Source organism: Brachyhypopomus gauderio, chromosome 3 (genome assembly GCF_052324685.1).
Source record: "Brachyhypopomus gauderio isolate BG-103 chromosome 3, BGAUD_0.2, whole genome shotgun sequence".
Taxonomy (NCBI): Eukaryota; Metazoa; Chordata; class Actinopteri; order Gymnotiformes; family Hypopomidae; genus Brachyhypopomus; species Brachyhypopomus gauderio.
In genome coordinates, this window is record NC_135213.1 from 3,846,100 (window position 1) to 3,865,941 (window position 19,842).

Here is a 19,842-nt window from a genome sequence, read left to right on the forward strand (position 1 = left end):
TTTGGCCAAACCAGGCGTGCTGGCGTGAAGTTTTCCTTGTCCTGGAAGAAGACCCCATGCATGTATTGTTTGATGTTTGCATCAAGTAAATAGTAAGATAAAGGCAGAAACGTATGCATCTATCGATCTAAATGCTTAACTCCTGTCCAGATGTCACTTATAACGATTGAGGACATGCCAAAGGGTCAGAAGCCTAAGGTTTTGTCCAAACCAGGCGTGCTGGCGTGAGGTTTTCCTCATCCTGGAAGGAGACCCCATGCATGTTTTGCTTGATGTTTGCATCAAATAGATAGTAAGATAAAGGCAGAAACTTATGCATCTATCTATCTATCTATCTATCTATCTATCTATCTATCTATCTATCTATCTATCTATCTATCTATCTATCTATCTATCTATCTATCTATCTATCTATCTATCTATCTATCTATCTATCTATCTATCTATCTATCTGCCTACCTCCTGTCCAGATGTCACTTATAACGATTGAGGACATGCCAAAGGGTCAGAAGCCTCAGGTTTTGGCCAAACCAGGCGTGCTGGCGTGAAGTTTTCCTTGTCCTGGAAGAAGACCCCATGCATGTATTGTTTGATGTTTGCATCAAGTAAATAGTAAGATAAAGGCAGAAACGTATGCATCTATCGATCTAAATGCTTAACTCCTGTCCAGATGTCACTTATAACGATTGAGGACATGCCAAAGGGTCAGAAGCCTAAGGTTTTGTCCAAACCAGGCGTGCTGGCGTGAGGTTTTCCTCATCCTGGAAGGAGACCCCATGCATGTTTTGCTTGATGTTTGCATCAAATAGATAGTAAGATAAAGGCAGAAACTTATGCATCTATCTATCTATCTATCTATCTATCTATCTATCTATCTATCTATCTATCTATCTATCTATCTATCTATCTATCTATCTATCTATCTATCTATCTATCTATCTATCTATCTATCTATCTATCTATCTATCTATCTATCTATCTATCTATCTATCTATCTATCTGCTTACCTCCTGTCCAGATGTCACTTATAACAAATGAGGACATGCCAAAGGGTCAGAAACCTCAGGTTTTGGCCAAACCAGGCGTGCTGGCGTGAGGTTTTCCTCGTCCTGGAAGGAGACCCCATGCATGTATTGTTTGATGTTTGCATCAAGTAAATAGTAAGATAAAGGCAGAAACGTATGCATCTATCGATCTAAATGCTTAACTCCTGTCCAGATGTCACTTATAACGATTGAGGACATGCCAAAGGGTCAGAAGCCTAAGGTTTTGTCCAAACCAGGCGTGCTGGCGTGAGGTTTTCCTCATCCTGGAAGGAGACCCCATGCATGTATTGCTTGATGTTTGCATCAAATAGATAGTAAGATAAAGGCAGAAACTTATGCATCTATCTATCTATCTATCTATCTATCTATCTATCTATCTATCTATCTATCTATCTATCTATCTATCTGCCTACCTCCTGTCCAGATGTCACTTATAACGATTTAGGACATGCCAAAGGGTCAGAAGCCTCAGGTTTTGGCCAAACCAGGCGTGCTGGCGTGAAGTTTTCCTTGTCCTGGAAGAAGACCCCATGCATGTATTGTTTGATGTTTGCATCAAGTAAATAGTAAGATAAAGGCAGAAACGTATGCATCTATCGATCTAAATGCTTAACTCCTGTCCAGATGTCACTTAAAACGATTGAGGACATGCCAAAGGGTCAGAAACCTCAGGTTTTGGCCAAACCAGGCGTGCTGGCGTGAGGTTTTCCTCGTCCTGGAAGGAGACCCCATGCATGTATTGTTTGATGTTTGCATCAAGTAAATAGTAAGATAAAGGCAGAAACGTATGCATCTATCGATCTAAATGCTTAACTCCTGTCCAGATGTCACTTATAACGATTGAGGACATGCCAAAGGGTCAGAAGCCTCAGGTTTTGGCCAAACCAGGCGTGCTGGCGTGAAGTTTTCCTTGTCCTGGAAGAAGACCCCATGCATGTATTGTTTGATGTTTGCATCAAGTAAATAGTAAGATAAAGCCAGAAACGTATGCATCTATCGATCTAAATGCTTAACTCCTGTCCAGATGTCACTTATAACAATTGAGGACATGCCAAAGGGTCAGAAGCCTCAGGTTTTGGCCAAACCAGGCGTGCTGGCGTGAAGTTTTCCTTGTCCTGGAAGAAGACCCCATGCATGTATTGTTTGATGTTTGCATCAAGTAAATAGTAAGATAAAGGCAGAAACGTATGCATCTATCGATCTAAATGCTTAACTCCTGTCCAGATGTCACTTAAAACGATTGAGGACATGCCAAAGGGTCAGAAACCTCAGGTTTTGGCCAAACCAGGCGTGCTGGCGTGAGGTTTTCCTCGTCCTGGAAGGAGACCCCATGCATGTATTGTTTGATGTTTGCATCAAGTAAATAGTAAGATAAAGGCAGAAACGTATGCATCTATCGATCTAAATGCTTATCTCCTGTCCAGATGTCACTTATAACGATTGAGGACATGCCAAAGGGTCAGAAGCCTCAGGTTTTGGCCAAACCAGGCGTGCTGGCGTGAAGTTTTCCTTGTCCTGGAAGAAGACCCCATGCATGTATTGTTTGATGTTTGCATCAAGTAAATAGTAAGATAAAGGCAGAAACGTATGCATCTATCGATCTAAATGCTTAACTCCTGTCCAGATGTCACTTATAACGATTGAGGACATGCCAAAGGGTCAGAAGCCTAAGGTTTTGTCCAAACCAGGCGTGCTGGCGTGAGGTTTTCCTCATCCTGGAAGGAGACCCCATGCATGTATTGCTTGATGTTTGCATCAAATAGATAGTAAGATAAAGGCAGAAACTTATGCATCTATCTATCTATCTATCTATCTATCTATCTATCTATCTATCTATCTATCTATCTATCTATTGTCGTGCTTTGATCCTCTTTCACCTAGCACAGCATGCTCGTTGATTGCAAGAGAAAACATTACCAGTCTTGTCTTTATCCTTTTATTAAATGTAAACAAAAATACAGAGCGCTCTGGAGAGAACACACACAAGCCTATCTACTCTACCCTATGGCTCTGTGCGCAGGTCTCTGCCCGCCACATTTTCCTCCTGTTCTATACAGTGTGGCCTGGGTATAAGCCCCCCCGTTTCTTTTGGACTTTCCCTAACCTAGCCTGTTAGACAAAGGCTGATTGTCTAAGACATTCACAATCCGCTGAGCTCATCTTGTTTTTTCCCTAAATCTTACAATGACTTTTGCCAATTATGATTTTCACAGACTTAATAGTGGTTCCATACATAGGAGTTGCACGTAGATCACATACGTTAAACATACAGATGTTTCCTTACTAAGAGTGGGAGAGAGGCCTTCGCTTCCTGGTCCTGTCAAACTGATATACGTTCTTATTCTTCTTCTTAAGCATCCTGTTCTTTTAGAAAACAACAGGCACTTGGAATATGGGACAGAGCATACAGGCCTTTTCTCAGACACACTTGATAATTAGCTATTTGATTAATACTATACTGTAAGCAAAACATAAAGTGATTAATATTAGAAGTTTGATTAATACTTTAAGACTGGTCAAATTATATATGGATTATGATAAGCTGCTTGATCAATACTGTAATGTAAACAATATATGAAGGGATTAAAATGTAAATCTCAACACTATCTATCTATCTATCTATCTATCTATCTATCTATCTATCTATCTATCTATCTATCTGCCTACCTCCTGTCCAGATGTCACTTATAACGATTTAGGACATGCCAAAGGGTCAGAAGCCTCAGGTTTTGGCCAAACCAGGCGTGCTGGCGTGAAGTTTTCCTTGTCCTGGAAGAAGACCCCATGCATGTATTGTTTGATGTTTGCATCAAGTAAATAGTAAGATAAAGGCAGAAACGTATGCATCTATCGATCTAAATGCTTAACTCCTGTCCAGATGTCACTTAAAACGATTGAGGACATGCCAAAGGGTCAGAAACCTCAGGTTTTGGCCAAACCAGGCGTGCTGGCGTGAGGTTTTCCTCGTCCTGGAAGGAGACCCCATGCATGTATTGTTTGATGTTTGCATCAAGTAAATAGTAAGATAAAGGCAGAAACGTATGCATCTATCGATCTAAATGCTTAACTCCTGTCCAGATGTCACTTATAACGATTGAGGACATGCCAAAGGGTCAGAAGCCTCAGGTTTTGGCCAAACCAGGCGTGCTGGCGTGAAGTTTTCCTTGTCCTGGAAGAAGACCCCATGCATGTATTGTTTGATGTTTGCATCAAGTAAATAGTAAGATAAAGGCAGAAACGTATGCATCTATCGATCTAAATGCTTAACTCCTGTCCAGATGTCACTTATAACGATTGAGGACATGCCAAAGGGTCAGAAGCCTAAGGTTTTGTCCAAACCAGGCGTGCTGGCGTGAGGTTTTCCTCATCCTGGAAGGAGACCCCATGCATGTTTTGCTTGATGTTTGCATCAAATAGATAGTAAGATAAAGGCAGAAACTTATGCATCTATCTATCTATCTATCTATCTATCTATCTATCTATCTATCTATCTATCTATCTATCTATCTATCTATCTATCTATCTATCTATCTATCTATCTATCTATCTATCTATCTATCTATCTATCTATCTATCTATCTATCTATCTATCTATCTATCTATCTATCTATCTGCTTACCTCCTGTCCAGATGTCACTTATAACAAATGAGGACATGCCAAAGGGTCAGAAACCTCAGGTTTTGGCCAAACCAGGCGTGCTGGCGTGAGGTTTTCCTCGTCCTGGAAGGAGACCCCATGCATGTATTGTTTGATGTTTGCATCAAGTAAATAGTAAGATAAAGGCAGAAACGTATGCATCTATCGATCTAAATGCTTAACTCCTGTCCAGATGTCACTTATAACGATTGAGGACATGCCAAAGGGTCAGAAGCCTAAGGTTTTGTCCAAACCAGGCGTGCTGGCGTGAGGTTTTCCTCATCCTGGAAGGAGACCCCATGCATGTATTGCTTGATGTTTGCATCAAATAGATAGTAAGATAAAGGCAGAAACTTATGCATCTATCTATCTATCTATCTATCTATCTATCTATCTATCTATCTATCTATCTATCTATCTATCTATCTATCTATCTATCTATCTATCTATCTATCTATCTATCTATCTATCTATCTATCTATCTATCTATCTATCTATCTATCTATCTATCTATCTATCTATCTATCTATCTATCTATCTGCTTACCTCCTGTCCAGATGTCACTTATAACGAATGAGGACATGCCAAAGGGTCAGAAACCTCAGGTTTTGGCCAAACCAGGTGTGCTGGCGTGAAGTTTTCCTTGTCCTGGAAGAAGACCCCATGCATGTATTGTTTGATGTTTGCATCAAGTAAATAGTAAGATAAAGGCAGAAACTTATGCATCTATCTATCTATCTATCTATCTATCTATCTATCTATCTATCTATCTATCTATCTATCTATCTATCTATCTGCTTACCTCCTGTCCAGATGTCACTTATAACGAATGAGGACATGCCAAAGGGTCAGAAACCTCAGGTTTTGGCCAAACCAGGCGTGTTGGCGTGAGGTTTTCCTCGTCCTGGAAGGAGACCCCATGCATGTATTGTTTGATGTTTGCATCAAGTAAATAGTAAGATAAAGGCAGAAACGTATGCATCTATCGATCTAAATGCTTACCTCCTGTCCAGATGTCACTTATAACGAATGAGGACATGCCAAAGGGTCAGAAACCTCAGGTTTTGGCCAAACCAGGCGTGCTGGCGTGAGGTTTTCCTTGTCCTGGAAGGAGACCCCATGCATGTATTGTTTGATGTTTGCATCAAGTAAATAGTAAGATAAAGGCAGAAACGTATGCATCTATCGATCTAAATGCTTAACTCCTGTCCAGATGTCACTTATAACGATTGAGGACATGCCAAAGGGTCAGAAGCCTCAGGTTTTGGCCAAACCAGGCGTGCTGGCGTGAAGTTTTCCTTGTCCTGGAAGAAGACCCCATGCATGTATTATTTGATGTTTGCATCAAGTAATTAGTAAGATAAAGGCAGAAACGTATGCATCTATCGATCTAAATGCTTAACTCCTGTCCAGATGTCACTTATAACGATTGAGGACATGCCAAAGGGTCAGAAGCCTCAGGTTTTGGCCAAACCAGGCGTGCTGGCGTGAAGTTTTCCTTGTCCTGGAAGAAGACCCCATGCATGTATTGTTTGATGTTTGCATCAAGTAAATAGTAAGATAAAGCCAGAAACGTATGCATCTATCGATCTAAATGCTTAACTCCTGTCCAGATGTCACTTATAACGATTGAGGACATGCCAAAGGGTCAGAAGCCTAAGGTTTTGTCCAAACCAGGCGTGCTGGCGTGAGGTTTTCCTCATCCTGGAAGGAGACCCCATGCATGTATTGCTTGATGTTTGCATCAAATAGATAGTAAGATAAAGGCAGAAACTTATGCATCTATCTATCTATCTATCTATCTATCTATCTATCTATCTATCTATCTATCTGCTTACCTCCTGTCCAGATGTCACTTATAACGAATGAGGACATGCCAAAGGGTCAGAAACCTCAGGTTTTGGCCAAACCAGGTGTGCTGGCGTGAAGTTTTCCTTGTCCTGGAAGAAGACCCCATGCATGTATTGTTTGATGTTTGCATCAAGTAAATAGTAAGATAAAGGCAGAAACTTATGCATCTATCTATCTATCTATCTATCTATCTATCTATCTGTCTATCTGTCTATCTATCTATCTATCTATCTATCTATCTATCTATCTATCTATCTATCTATCTATCCGCCTACCTCCTGTCCAGATGTCACTTATAACGATTGAGGACATGCCAAAGGGTCAGAAGCCTCAGGTTTTGGCCAAACCAGGCGTGCTGGCGTGAAGTTTTCCTTGTCCTGGAAGGAGACCCCATGCATGTATTGCTTGATGTTTGCATCAAATAGATAGTAAGATAAAGGCAGAAACTTATGCATCTATCTATCTATCTATCTATCTATCTATCTATCTATCTATCTATCTATCTATCTATCTATCTATCTATCTATCTATCTATCTATCTATCTATCTATCTATCTATCTATCTATCTATCTATCTATCTATCTATCTATCTATCTATCTATCTATCTATCTATCTATCTATCTATCTATCTATCTGCTTACCTCCTGTCCAGATGTCACTTATAACGAATGAGGACATGCCAAAGGGTCAGAAACCTCAGGTTTTGGCCAAACCAGGTGTGCTGGCGTGAAGTTTTCCTTGTCCTGGAAGAAGACCCCATGCATGTATTGTTTGATGTTTGCATCAAGTAAATAGTAAGATAAAGGCAGAAACTTATGCATCTATCTATCTATCTATCTATCTATCTATCTATCTATCTATCTGTCTATCTATCTATCTATCTATCTATCTATCTATCTATCTATCTATCTATCTATCTGCTTACCTCCTGTCCAGATGTCACTTATAACGAATGAGGACATGCCAAAGGGTCAGAAACCTCAGGTTTTGGCCAAACCAGGCGTGTTGGCGTGAGGTTTTCCTCGTCCTGGAAGGAGACCCCATGCATGTATTGTTTGATGTTTGCATCAAGTAAATAGTAAGATAAAGGCAGAAACGTATGCATCTATCGATCTAAATGCTTACCTCCTGTCCAGATGTCACTTATAACGAATGAGGACATGCCAAAGGGTCAGAAACCTCAGGTTTTGGCCAAACCAGGCGTGCTGGCGTGAGGTTTTCCTTGTCCTGGAAGGAGACCCCATGCATGTATTGTTTGATGTTTGCATCAAGTAAATAGTAAGATAAAGGCAGAAACGTATGCATCTATCGATCTAAATGCTTAACTCCTGTCCAGATGTCACTTATAACGATTGAGGACATGCCAAAGGGTCAGAAGCCTCAGGTTTTGGCCAAACCAGGCGTGCTGGCGTGAAGTTTTCCTTGTCCTGGAAGAAGACCCCATGCATGTATTATTTGATGTTTGCATCAAGTAATTAGTAAGATAAAGGCAGAAACGTATGCATCTATCGATCTAAATGCTTAACTCCTGTCCAGATGTCACTTATAACGATTGAGGACATGCCAAAGGGTCAGAAGCCTCAGGTTTTGGCCAAACCAGGCGTGCTGGCGTGAAGTTTTCCTTGTCCTGGAAGGAGACCCCATGCATGTATTGCTTGATGTTTGCATCAAATAGATAGTAAGATAAAGGCAGAAACGTATGCATCTATCGATCTAAATGCTTAACTCCTGTCCAGATGTCACTTATAACGATTGAGGACATGCCAAAGGGTCAGAAGCCTCAGGTTTTGGCCAAACCAGGCGTGCTGGCGTGAAGTTTTCCTCATCCTGGAAGGAGACCCCATGCATGTATTGCTTGATGTTTGCATCAAATAGATAGTAAGATAAAGGCAGAAACTTATGCATCTATCTATCTATCTATCTATCTATCTATCTATCTATCTATCTATCTATCTATCTATCTATCTATCTGCTTACCTCCTGTCCAGATGTCACTTATAACGAATGAGGACATGCCAAAGGGTCAGAAACCTCAGGTTTTGGCCAAACCAGGCGTGCTGGCGTGAGGTTTTCCTCGTCCTGGAAGAAGACCCCATGCATGTATTGTTTGATGTTTGCATCAAGTAAATAGTAAGATAAAGGCAGAAACGTATGCATCTATCGATCTAAATGCTTAACTCCTGTCCAGATGTCACTTATAACGATTGAGGACATGCCAAAGGGTCAGAAGCCTCAGGTTTTGGCCAAACCAGGCGTGCTGGCGTGAAGTTTTCCTTGTCCTGGAAGGAGACCCCATGCATGTATTGCTTGATGTTTGCATCAAATAGATAGTAAGATAAAGGCAGAAACTTATGCATCTATCTATCTATCTATCTATCTATCTATCTATCTATCTATCTATCTATCTATCTATCTATCTATCTATCTATCTATCTATCTATCTATCTATCTATCTATCTATCTATCTATCTATCTATCTATCTATCTATCTATCTATCTATCTATCTATCTATCTGCTTACCTCCTGTCCAGATGTCACTTATAACGAATGAGGACATGCCAAAGGGTCAGAAACCTCAGGTTTTGGCCAAACCAGGCGTGTTGGCGTGAGGTTTTCCTTGTCCTGGAAGGAGACCCCATGCATGTATTGTTTGATGTTTGCATCAAGTAAATAGTAAGATAAAGGCAGAAACGTATGCATCTATCGATCTAAATGCTTACCTCCTGTCCAGATGTCACTTATAACGAATGAGGACATGCCAAAGGGTCAGAAACCTCAGGTTTTGGCCAAACCAGGCGTGCTGGCGTGAGGTTTTCCTTGTCCTGGAAGGAGACCCCATGCATGTATTGTTTGATGTTTGCATCAAGTAAATAGTAAGATAAAGGCAGAAACGTATGCATCTATCGATCTAAATGCTTAACTCCTGTCCAGATGTCACTTATAACGATTGAGGACATGCCAAAGGGTCAGAAGCCTCAGGTTTTGGCCAAACCAGGCGTGCTGGCGTGAAGTTTTCCTTGTCCTGGAAGAAGACCCCATGCATGTATTATTTGATGTTTGCATCAAGTAATTAGTAAGATAAAGGCAGAAACGTATGCATCTATCGATCTAAATGCTTAACTCCTGTCCAGATGTCACTTATAACGATTGAGGACATGCCAAAGGGTCAGAAGCCTCAGGTTTTGGCCAAACCAGGCGTGCTGGCGTGAAGTTTTCCTTGTCCTGGACGAAGACCCCATGCATGTATTATTTGATGTTTGCATCAAGTAATTAATAAGATAAAGGCAGAAACGTATGCATCTATCGATCTAAATGCTTAACTCCTGGTGTGAGGTTTTCCTTGTCCTGGAAGGAGACCCCATGCATGTATTGCTTGATGTTTGCATCAAATAGTTGTTGTGCTGTGTTTTTCTTGGGATTGTCTTCTGGTTTTAAGGTAGGCCTTGGATTACATTACTTTCAGCTTGATTCTGCTAGTCTGTAGTGTACTTGGTATCTATTGTTGTCATTAGTGAAATCAGCTGTCTTAGTTTCGGGTTAGGAAGTGTGAATAACTGAGGAGGCGGGACCACATATTGACTGCTGCTTAAATAAGTGGCATTTCTGATTGGAATTAGTTGTGCTGTGTTTTTCTTGGGATTGTCTTCTGGTTTTAAGGTAGGCCTTGGATTACATTACTTTCAGCTTGATTCTGCTAGTCTGTAGTCTACTTGGTATCTATTGTTGTCATTAGTGAAATCAGCTGTCTTAGTTTCGGGTTAGGAAGTGTGAATAACTGAGGAGGCGGGACCACATATTGACTGCTGCTTAAATAAGTGGCATTTCTGATTGGAATTAGTTGTGCTGTGTTTTTCTTGGGATTGTCTTCTGGTTTTAAGGTAGGCCTTGGATTACATTACTTTCAGCTTGATTCTGCTAGTCTGTAGTCTACTTGGTATCTATTGTTGTCATTAGTGAAATCAGCTGTCTTAGTTTCGGGTTAGGAAGTGTGAATAACTGAGGAGGCGGGACCACATATTGACTGCTGCTTAAATAAGTGGCATTTCTGATTGGAATTAGTTGTGCTGTGTTTTTCTTGGGATTGTCTTCTGGTTTTAAGGTAGGCCTTGGATTACATTACTTTCAGCTTGATTCTGCTAGTCTGTAGTCTACTTGGTATCTATTGTTGTCATTAGTGAAATCAGCTGTCTTAGTTTCGGGTTAGGAAGTGTGAATAACTGAGGAGGCGGGACCACATATTGACTGCTGCTTAAATAAGTGGCATTTCTGATTGGAATTAGTTGTGCTGTGTTTTTCTTGGGATTGTCTTCTGGTTTTAAGGTAGGCCTTGGATTACATTACTTTCAGCTTGATTCTGCTAGTCTGTAGTCTACTTGGTATCTATTGTTGTCATTAGTGAAATCAGCTGTCTTAGTTTCGGGTTAGGAAGTGTGAATAACTGAGGAGGCGGGACCACATATTGACTGCTGCTTAAATAAGTGGCATTTCTGATTGGAATTAGTTGTGCTGTGTTTTTCTTGGGATTGTCTTCTGGTTTTAAGGTAGGCCTTGGATTACATTACTTTCAGCTTGATTCTGCTAGTCTGTAGTCTACTTGGTATCTATTGTTGTCATTAGTGAAATCAGCTGTCTTAGTTTCGGGTTAGGAAGTGTGAATAACTGAGGAGGCGGGACCACATATTGACTGCTGCTTAAATAAGTGGCATTTCTGATTGGAATTAGTTGTGCTGTGTTTTTCTTGGGATTGTCTTCTGGTTTTAAGGTAGGCCTTGGATTACATTACTTTCAGCTTGATTCTGCTAGTCTGTAGTCTACTTGGTATCTATTGTTGTCATTAGTGAAATCAGCTGTCTTAGTTTCGGGTTAGGAAGTGTGAATAACTGAGGAGGCGGGACCACATATTGACTGCTGCTTAAATAAGTGGCATTTCTGATTGGAATTAGTTGTGCTGTGTTTTTCTTGGGATTGTCTTCTGGTTTTAAGGTAGGCCTTGGATTACATTACTTTCAGCTTGATTCTGCTAGTCTGTAGTCTACTTGGTATCTATTGTTGTCATTAGTGAAATCAGCTGTCTTAGTTTCGGGTTAGGAAGTGTGAATAACTGAGGAGGCGGGACCACATATTGACTGCTGCTTAAATAAGTGGCATTTCTGATTGGAATTAGTTGTGCTGTGTTTTTCTTGGGATTGTCTTCTGGTTTTAAGGTAGGCCTTGGATTACATTACTTTCAGCTTGATTCTGCTAGTCTGTAGTCTACTTGGTATCTATTGTTGTCATTAGTGAAATCAGCTGTCTTAGTTTCGGGTTAGGAAGTGTGAATAACTGAGGAGGCGGGACCACATATTGACTGCTGCTTAAATAAGTGGCAGTCCGCTACAGACAGCGTCCGTAGCGGTTAGAGACATCCTCTACTCTTCAATCAACTGAAGCCCATCTTCATTTTTTGGTTAAGTATCACACCTTGACACACATCATATACTACCTTCATTCATTTATTCATCATGTGTTTTTCCATCCCTGTTCTTACTCCCTATAGTCGCCGTCAATACAAACATCACTACAGAAAACGCACTACCAGTAACCTCATCTACCCTCCACTCTCAACAAACACCCCGATCATTGCGACCGGGGGGCTCTGGAACTGCCAGTCTGCAGTCCAGAAAGCAGACTTCATCACAGCCATTGCAGCTCATCAGTCCCTTGACTTCTTGGCCCTAACAGAGACATGGATCACCCCAGAGAACTCTGCTACTCCTGCTGCCCTGTCATCTGCATTTTCCTTCTCGCACTCTCCAAGACAGACTGGAAGGGGAGGTGGCACTGGATTGCTTCTGTCCAGTTGCTGGCGCTTTACTCCTTGCACTTTCCCACAAATTACCATCTCAACATTTGAGTATCATGCTGTCACTGTACGCTTCCCAACCACACTTCACATCATTGTTGTTTATCGTCCACCCTGCACCCTAGGTAACTTCACTGAGGAATTAGACACACTTCTGAGCGTCCTCCCTAATGATGAAACTCCTCTTCTTCTGCTTGGTGACTTCAACCTCCCAACAGATAAACTACAATCATCTGGCGTTCTTCCTTTGCTGTCATCATTCAACCTCAACCTCACCCAGTCTTCTCCAACACAGAGAGCAGGCAATGTCCTAGACCTGGTCTTCACTAGACCACCTGCAGTGATGGACATTGCAGTAACTCCTCTCCACTGTTCAGATCATCACCTTGTATCTTTCTCCTTATCTCTTCCTCCCCACCGTCACACCCTTACTGCTACAGGCACTACCACCATCCGTCGTAACCTTCATTCCATCTCTCCATCAGTACTTGCCTCTACTATCACCACAGCCCTCCCGTCCCATGACTCTTTCTCTTGTCTCTCCACAGACACCGCCACTGACACTTTATTGTCCTCCCTCTCTTCATCTATTGACCTCTTATGTCCCCTCTCTTCCAAACCCACAAGATCCTCCCCACCTGCTCCTTGGCTCTCGGACACCCTACGTAACAACCGACGAGAACTGAGGATGGTTGAGAGGCGATGGAGGAAATCGAAGCTTACTGCTGATCTTCGCTTGTATCAGTCTCTCCTGTCCCTATTCTCCATGGAACTAACTGCTGCCAAGACATCATTCTACAGAGAGAAGCTGGAGGCATCTACATCAGATCCACGCAAGATGTTCAAAATCTTCTCTTCTCTCCTCAAACCCTCCCCCCTTCCAACTCCCACTTCTCTTACTGCAGATGATTTTGTCACCTTCTTTGAAGAGAAGGTCAATACGATTCGCAGCACCTTTTCCCTGGTCCCTGTTCCCACTGTGTCCCCTCCTACTCCTCCCTTTTCTCTAACCTCCTTCTCTCCTCTCTCAGCTGAGACGGTGCTTCAGCTGCTGACATCCAGCAGTCCCACCACATGCCCTCTGGACCCCATCCCATCCACACTCCTCCAGACAATCTCCCACGAACTCCTCCCTTTCATCTCGACCATCATCAACAACTCCTTATCTTCAGGAATTGTGCCATCATCATTCAAGGCGGCTAGGGTGGTGCCAATCCTAAAGAAACCCAACCTTGATGCCACCAACATCAGCAACTACAGACCGGTATCTCTCCTCTCATTCCTTTCCAAGATCCTTGAACGGGCTGTACACAACCAGCTATCCTCTTTTCTCTCACAGAACCAGCTTCAGGACCCCAACCAATCTGGCTTCAAGCCGGCACATTCTACGGAAACTGCACTCATTGCAGTAACTGAGAAACTCCATGCGGCTAGAGCAAATGGACTATCATCAGTTCTGATTCTGCTTGACCTTTCGGCTGCCTTTGACACAGTCAATCATGAGATCCTTCTGTCCATCCTCTCAGGCCTTGGTATCACTGGCAATGCATGGACATGGTTTGCATCCTACCTGGAGGGTCGTTCCTACCAAGTAACATGGGGAGGATCAACATCCACGCCATGCAAACTCTCCACCGGTGTTCCACAAGGCTCAGTACTGGGTCCACTTCTTTTTTCCCTTTATACCCGCTCTCTGGGTGAGTCAATATCTGCACATGGCTTCTCTTATCACTGTTATGCGGATGACACCCAGCTCTTCTTTTCCTTCCCACCCTCTGACACACAGGTTTCAGCTCGAATCTCTGCATGTCTGAAAGACATTGCCTCTTGGATGGCAGCTCACCACCTAAAGCTTAACCCAAGCAAGACGGAGATGCTGTACATCCCTGCAAGAGCCAGTCCTCATCGTGATCTTTCTATCTCATTCGAGAACACCGTGATCACTCCATCCATGGAAGCGCGTAGCCTTGGTGTAGTTGTCGACAATCAGCTCTCCTTCACGGCCCACGTTGCTAACACAACACGATCATGCAGATTCGCCCTTCACAACATTCGGAGGATTCGGCCATTTCTCTCTAGGGAGGCCACTCAGGTCCTTGTCCAGTCCCTTGTTATCTCAAGACTGGACTACTGCAACTCCCTACTGGCTGGTCTTCCTATGCATGCCATCAAACCCCTGCAACTGATCCAGAACGCTGCAGCTCGGTTGGTCTTCAACCTTCCCAAGTTCAGCCATGTCACTCCCTTGCTGTCCTCCCTCCACTGGCTTCCGGTAGCTGCCCGCATCAAATATAAAACCCTGGTGCTGGCCTACAAAGCAAAGAATGGTCCAGCTCCTCCTTACTTGATGGCCATGGTAAAACCCAGATGCATACCTAGAGCCCTCCGCGCCTCAAGTATGTCTCGTCTTGACCCTCCATCATCCAGGACACATGGGAGACAAGCATCCAGACTTTTCTCTGTCCTGGCTCCAAGGTGGTGGAATGAACTTCCCTTGTGTGTCCGAACATCGGAGTCACTTGCTGTCTTCAGACGCCGACTGAAGACCCACCTCTTTCAAGTGCACTTTGCATAATTATGCTTTGTCTATTGTACTTTATCGTCTCTTTCCTCAGGTATTGTGCATAATTGGGTTATAGGAATTGTTTACTGTCTTTTTCCTCAGGGGATGTGTATATTCAGGTATAATTGTTAGGTATCATTTGACTTTCGTCTAGTGGTTTTTCCAGCTTAGAGTACCTTGTGTTCAGGACTATCTATTCTACCTTGGAGATTCCAAGCAACTACATAGCACTTTTGTAAGTCGCTCTGGATAAGAGCGTCTGCTAAATGCCATAAATGTAAATGTAAATGTAAAAATAGATAGTAAGATAAAGGCAGAAACTTATGCATCTATCTATCTATCTATCTATCTATCTATCTATCTATCTATCTATCTATCTATCTATCTATCTATCTATCTGCTTACCTCCTGTCCAGATGTCACTTATAACGAATGAGGACATGCCAAAGGGTCAGAAACCTCAGGTTTTGGCCAAACCAGGCGTGCTGGCGTGAGGTTTTCCTCGTCCTGGAAGAAGACCCCATGCATGTATTGTTTGATGTTTGCATCAAGTAAATAGTAAGATAAAGGCAGAAACGTATGCATCTATCGATCTAAATGCTTAACTCCTGTCCAGATGTCACTTATAACGATTGAGGACATGCCAAAGGGTCAGAAGCCTCAGGTTTTGGCCAAACCAGGCGTGCTGGCGTGAAGTTTTCCTTGTCCTGGAAGGAGACCCCATGCATGTATTGCTTGATGTTTGCATCAAATAGATAGTAAGATAAAGGCAGAAACTTATGCATCTATCTATCTATCTATCTATCTATCTATCTATCTATCTATCTATCTATCTATCTATCTATCTATCTGCTTACCTCCTGTCCAGATGTCACTTATAACGAATGAGGACATGCCAAAGGGTCAGAAACCTCAGGTTTTGGCCAAACCAGGCGTGTTGGCGTGAGGTTTTCCTCGTCCTGGAAGGAGACCCCATGCATGTATTGTTTGATGTTTGCATCAAGTAAATAGTAAGATAAAGGCAGAAACGTATGCATCTATCGATCTAAATGCTTACCTCCTGTCCAGATGTCACTTATAACGAATGAGGACATGCCAAAGGGTCAGAAACCTCAGGTTTTGGCCAAACCAGGCGTGCTGGCGTGAGGTTTTCCTTGTCCTGGAAGGAGACCCCATGCATGTATTGTTTGATGTTTGCATCAAGTAAATAGTAAGATAAAGGCAGAAACGTATGCATCTATCGATCTAAATGCTTAACTCCTGTCCAGATGTCACTTATAACGATTGAGGACATGCCAAAGGGTCAGAAGCCTCAGGTTTTGGCCAAACCAGGCGTGCTGGCGTGAAGTTTTCCTTGTCCTGGACGAAGACCCCATGCATGTATTATTTGATGTTTGCATCAAGTAATTAATAAGATAAAGGCAGAAACGTATGCATCTATCGATCTAAATGCTTAACTCCTGGTGTGAGGTTTTCCTTGTCCTGGAAGGAGACCCCATGCATGTATTGCTTGATGTTTGCATCAAATAGATAGTAAGATAAAGGCAGAAACTTATGCATCTATCTATCTATCTATCTATCTATCTATCTATCTATCTATCTATCTATCTATCTATCTATCTATCTATCTATCTATCTATCTATCTATCTATCTATCTATCTATCTATCTGCTTACCTCCTGTCCAGATGTCACTTATAACGAATGAGGACATGCCAAAGGGTCAGAAACCTCAGGTTTTGGCCAAACCAGGCGTGCTGGCGTGAGGTTTTCCTCGTCCTGGAAGAAGACCCCATGCATGTATTGTTTGATGTTTGCATCAAGTAAATAGTAAGATAAAGGCAGAAACGTATGCATCTATCGATCTAAATGCTTAACTCCTGTCCAGATGTCACTTATAACGATTGAGGACATGCCAAAGGGTCAGAAGCCTCAGGTTTTGGCCAAACCAGGCGTGCTGGCGTGAAGTTTTCCTTGTCCTGGAAGGAGACCCCATGCATGTATTGCTTGATGTTTGCATCAAATAGATAGTAAGATAAAGGCAGAAACTTATGCATCTATCTATCTATCTATCTATCTATCTATCTATCTATCTATCTATCTATCTATCTATCTATCTATCTATCTATCTATCTATCTATCTGCTTACCTCCTGTCCAGATGTCACTTATAACGAATGAGGACATGCCAAAGGGTCAGAAACCTCAGGTTTTGGCCAAACCAGGCGTGTTGGCGTGAGGTTTTCCTCGTCCTGGAAGGAGACCCCATGCATGTATTGTTTGATGTTTGCATCAAGTAAATAGTAAGATAAAGGCAGAAACGTATGCATCTATCGATCTAAATGCTTACCTCCTGTCCAGATGTCACTTATAACGAATGAGGACATGCCAAAGGGTCAGAAACCTCAGGTTTTGGCCAAACCAGGCGTGCTGGCGTGAGGTTTTCCTTGTCCTGGAAGGAGACCCCATGCATGTATTGTTTGATGTTTGCATCAAGTAAATAGTAAGATAAAGGCAGAAACGTATGCATCTATCGATCTAAATGCTTAACTCCTGTCCAGATGTCACTTATAACGATTGAGGACATGCCAAAGGGTCAGAAGCCTCAGGTTTTGGCCAAACCAGGCGTGCTGGCGTGAAGTTTTCCTTGTCCTGGAAGAAGACCCCATGCATGTATTATTTGATGTTTGCATCAAGTAATTAGTAAGATAAAGGCAGAAACGTATGCATCTATCGATCTAAATGCTTAACTCCTGTCCAGATGTCACTTATAACGATTGAGGACATGCCAAAGGGTCAGAAGCCTCAGGTTTTGGCCAAACCAGGCGTGCTGGCGTGAAGTTTTCCTTGTCCTGGACGAAGACCCCATGCATGTATTATTTGATGTTTGCATCAAGTAATTAATAAGATAAAGGCAGAAACGTATGCATCTATCGATCTAAATGCTTAACTCCTGGTGTGAGGTTTTCCTTGTCCTGGAAGGAGACCCCATGCATGTATTGCTTGATGTTTGCATCAAATAGATAGTAAGATAAAGGCAGAAACTTATGCATCTATCTATCTATCTATCTATCTATCTATCTATCTATCTATCTGCTTACCTCCTGTCCAGATGTCACTTATAACGAATGAGGACATGCCAAAGGGTCAGAAACCTCAGGTTTTGGCCAAACCAGGCGTGCTGGCGTGAGGTTTTCCTCGTCCTGGAAGAAGACCCCATGCATGTATTGTTTGATGTTTGCATCAAGTAAATAGTAAGATAAAGGCAGAAACGTATGCATCTATCGATCTAAATGCTTAACTCCTGTCCAGATGTCACTTATAACGATTGAGGACATGCCAAAGGGTCAGAAGCCTCAGGTTTTGGCCAAACCAGGCGTGCTGGCGTGAAGTTTTCCTTGTCCTGGAAGGAGACCCCATGCATGTATTGCTTGATGTTTGCATCAAATAGATAGTAAGATAAAGGCAGAAACTTATGCATCTATCTATCTATCTATCTATCTATCTATCTATCTATCTATCTATCTATCTATCTATCTATCTATCTATCTATCTATCTATCTATCTGCTTACCTCCTGTCCAGATGTCACTTATAACGAATGAGGACATGCCAAAGGGTCAGAAACCTCAGGTTTTGGCCAAACCAGGCGTGTTGGCGTGAGGTTTTCCTCGTCCTGGAAGGAGACCCCATGCATGTATTGTTTGATGTTTGCATCAAGTAAATAGTAAGATAAAGGCAGAAACGTATGCATCTATCGATCTAAATGCTTACCTCCTGTCCAGATGTCACTTATAACGAATGAGGACATGCCAAAGGGTCAGAAACCTCAGGTTTTGGCCAAACCAGGCGTGCTGGCGTGAGGTTTTCCTTGTCCTGGAAGGAGACCCCATGCATGTATTGTTTGATGTTTGCATCAAGTAAATAGTAAGATAAAGGCAGAAACGTATGCATCTATCGATCTAAATGCTTAACTCCTGTCCAGATGTCACTTATAACGATTGAGGACATGCCAAAGGGTCAGAAGCCTCAGGTTTTGGCCAAACCAGGCGTGCTGGCGTGAGGTTTTCCTCGTCCTAGAAGAAGACCCCATGCATGTATTGTTTGATGTTTGCATCAAGTAACTAGTAAGATAAAGGCAGAAACGTATGCATCTATCGATCTAAATGCTTACCTCCTGTCCAGATGTCACTTATAACGAATGAGGACATGCCAAAGGGTCAGAAACCTCAGGTTTTGGCCAAACCAGGCGTGCTGGCGTGAGGTTTTCCTTGTCCTGGAAGGAGACCCCATGCATGTATTGTTTGATGTTTGCATCAAGTAAATAGTAAGATAAAGGCAGAAACGTATGCATCTATCGATCTAAATGCTTAACTCCTGTCCAGATGTCACTTATAACGATTGAGGACATGCCAAAGGGTCAGAAGCCTCAGGTTTTGGCCAAACCAGGCGTGCTGGCGTGAAGTTTTCCTTGTCCTGGAAGAAGACCCCATGCATGTATTATTTGATGTTTGCATCAAGTAATTAGTAAGATAAAGGCAGAAACGTATGCATCTATCGATCTAAATGCTTAACTCCTGTCCAGATGTCACTTATAACGATTGAGGACATGCCAAAGGGTCAGAAGTCTCAGGTTTTGGCCAAACCAGGCGTGCTGGCGTGAAGTTTTCCTCATCCTGGAAGGAGACCCCATGCATGTATTGCTTGATGTTTGCATCAAATAGATAGTAAGATAAAGGCAGAAACTTATGCATCTATCTATCTATCTATCTATCTATCTATCTATCTATCTATCTATCTATCTATCTATCTATCTATCTATCTATCTATCTATCTATCTATCTATCTATCTATCTATCTATCTATCTATCTATCTATCTATCTGCTTACCTCCTGTCCAGAT

The 19,842-nt window shown here is 42.3% G+C and overlaps 1 protein-coding gene across 1 annotated transcript; it reads left to right on the forward strand.

The window, feature by feature from the left end:
• Positions 1-12,038: 12,038 nt before the first annotated feature.
• Positions 12,039-15,231, forward strand: LOC143509593 (uncharacterized). The gene is made up of 3 exons (XM_076998450.1): positions 12,039-12,837; positions 13,285-13,643; positions 13,719-15,231. The coding sequence occupies exons 1-3, from the start codon at positions 12,039-12,041 to the stop codon at positions 14,952-14,954; spliced, it is 2,394 nt and encodes a 797-aa protein (XP_076854565.1). The 3' UTR covers positions 14,955-15,231.
• The last annotated feature ends 4,611 nt before the right edge of the window (positions 15,232-19,842 follow it).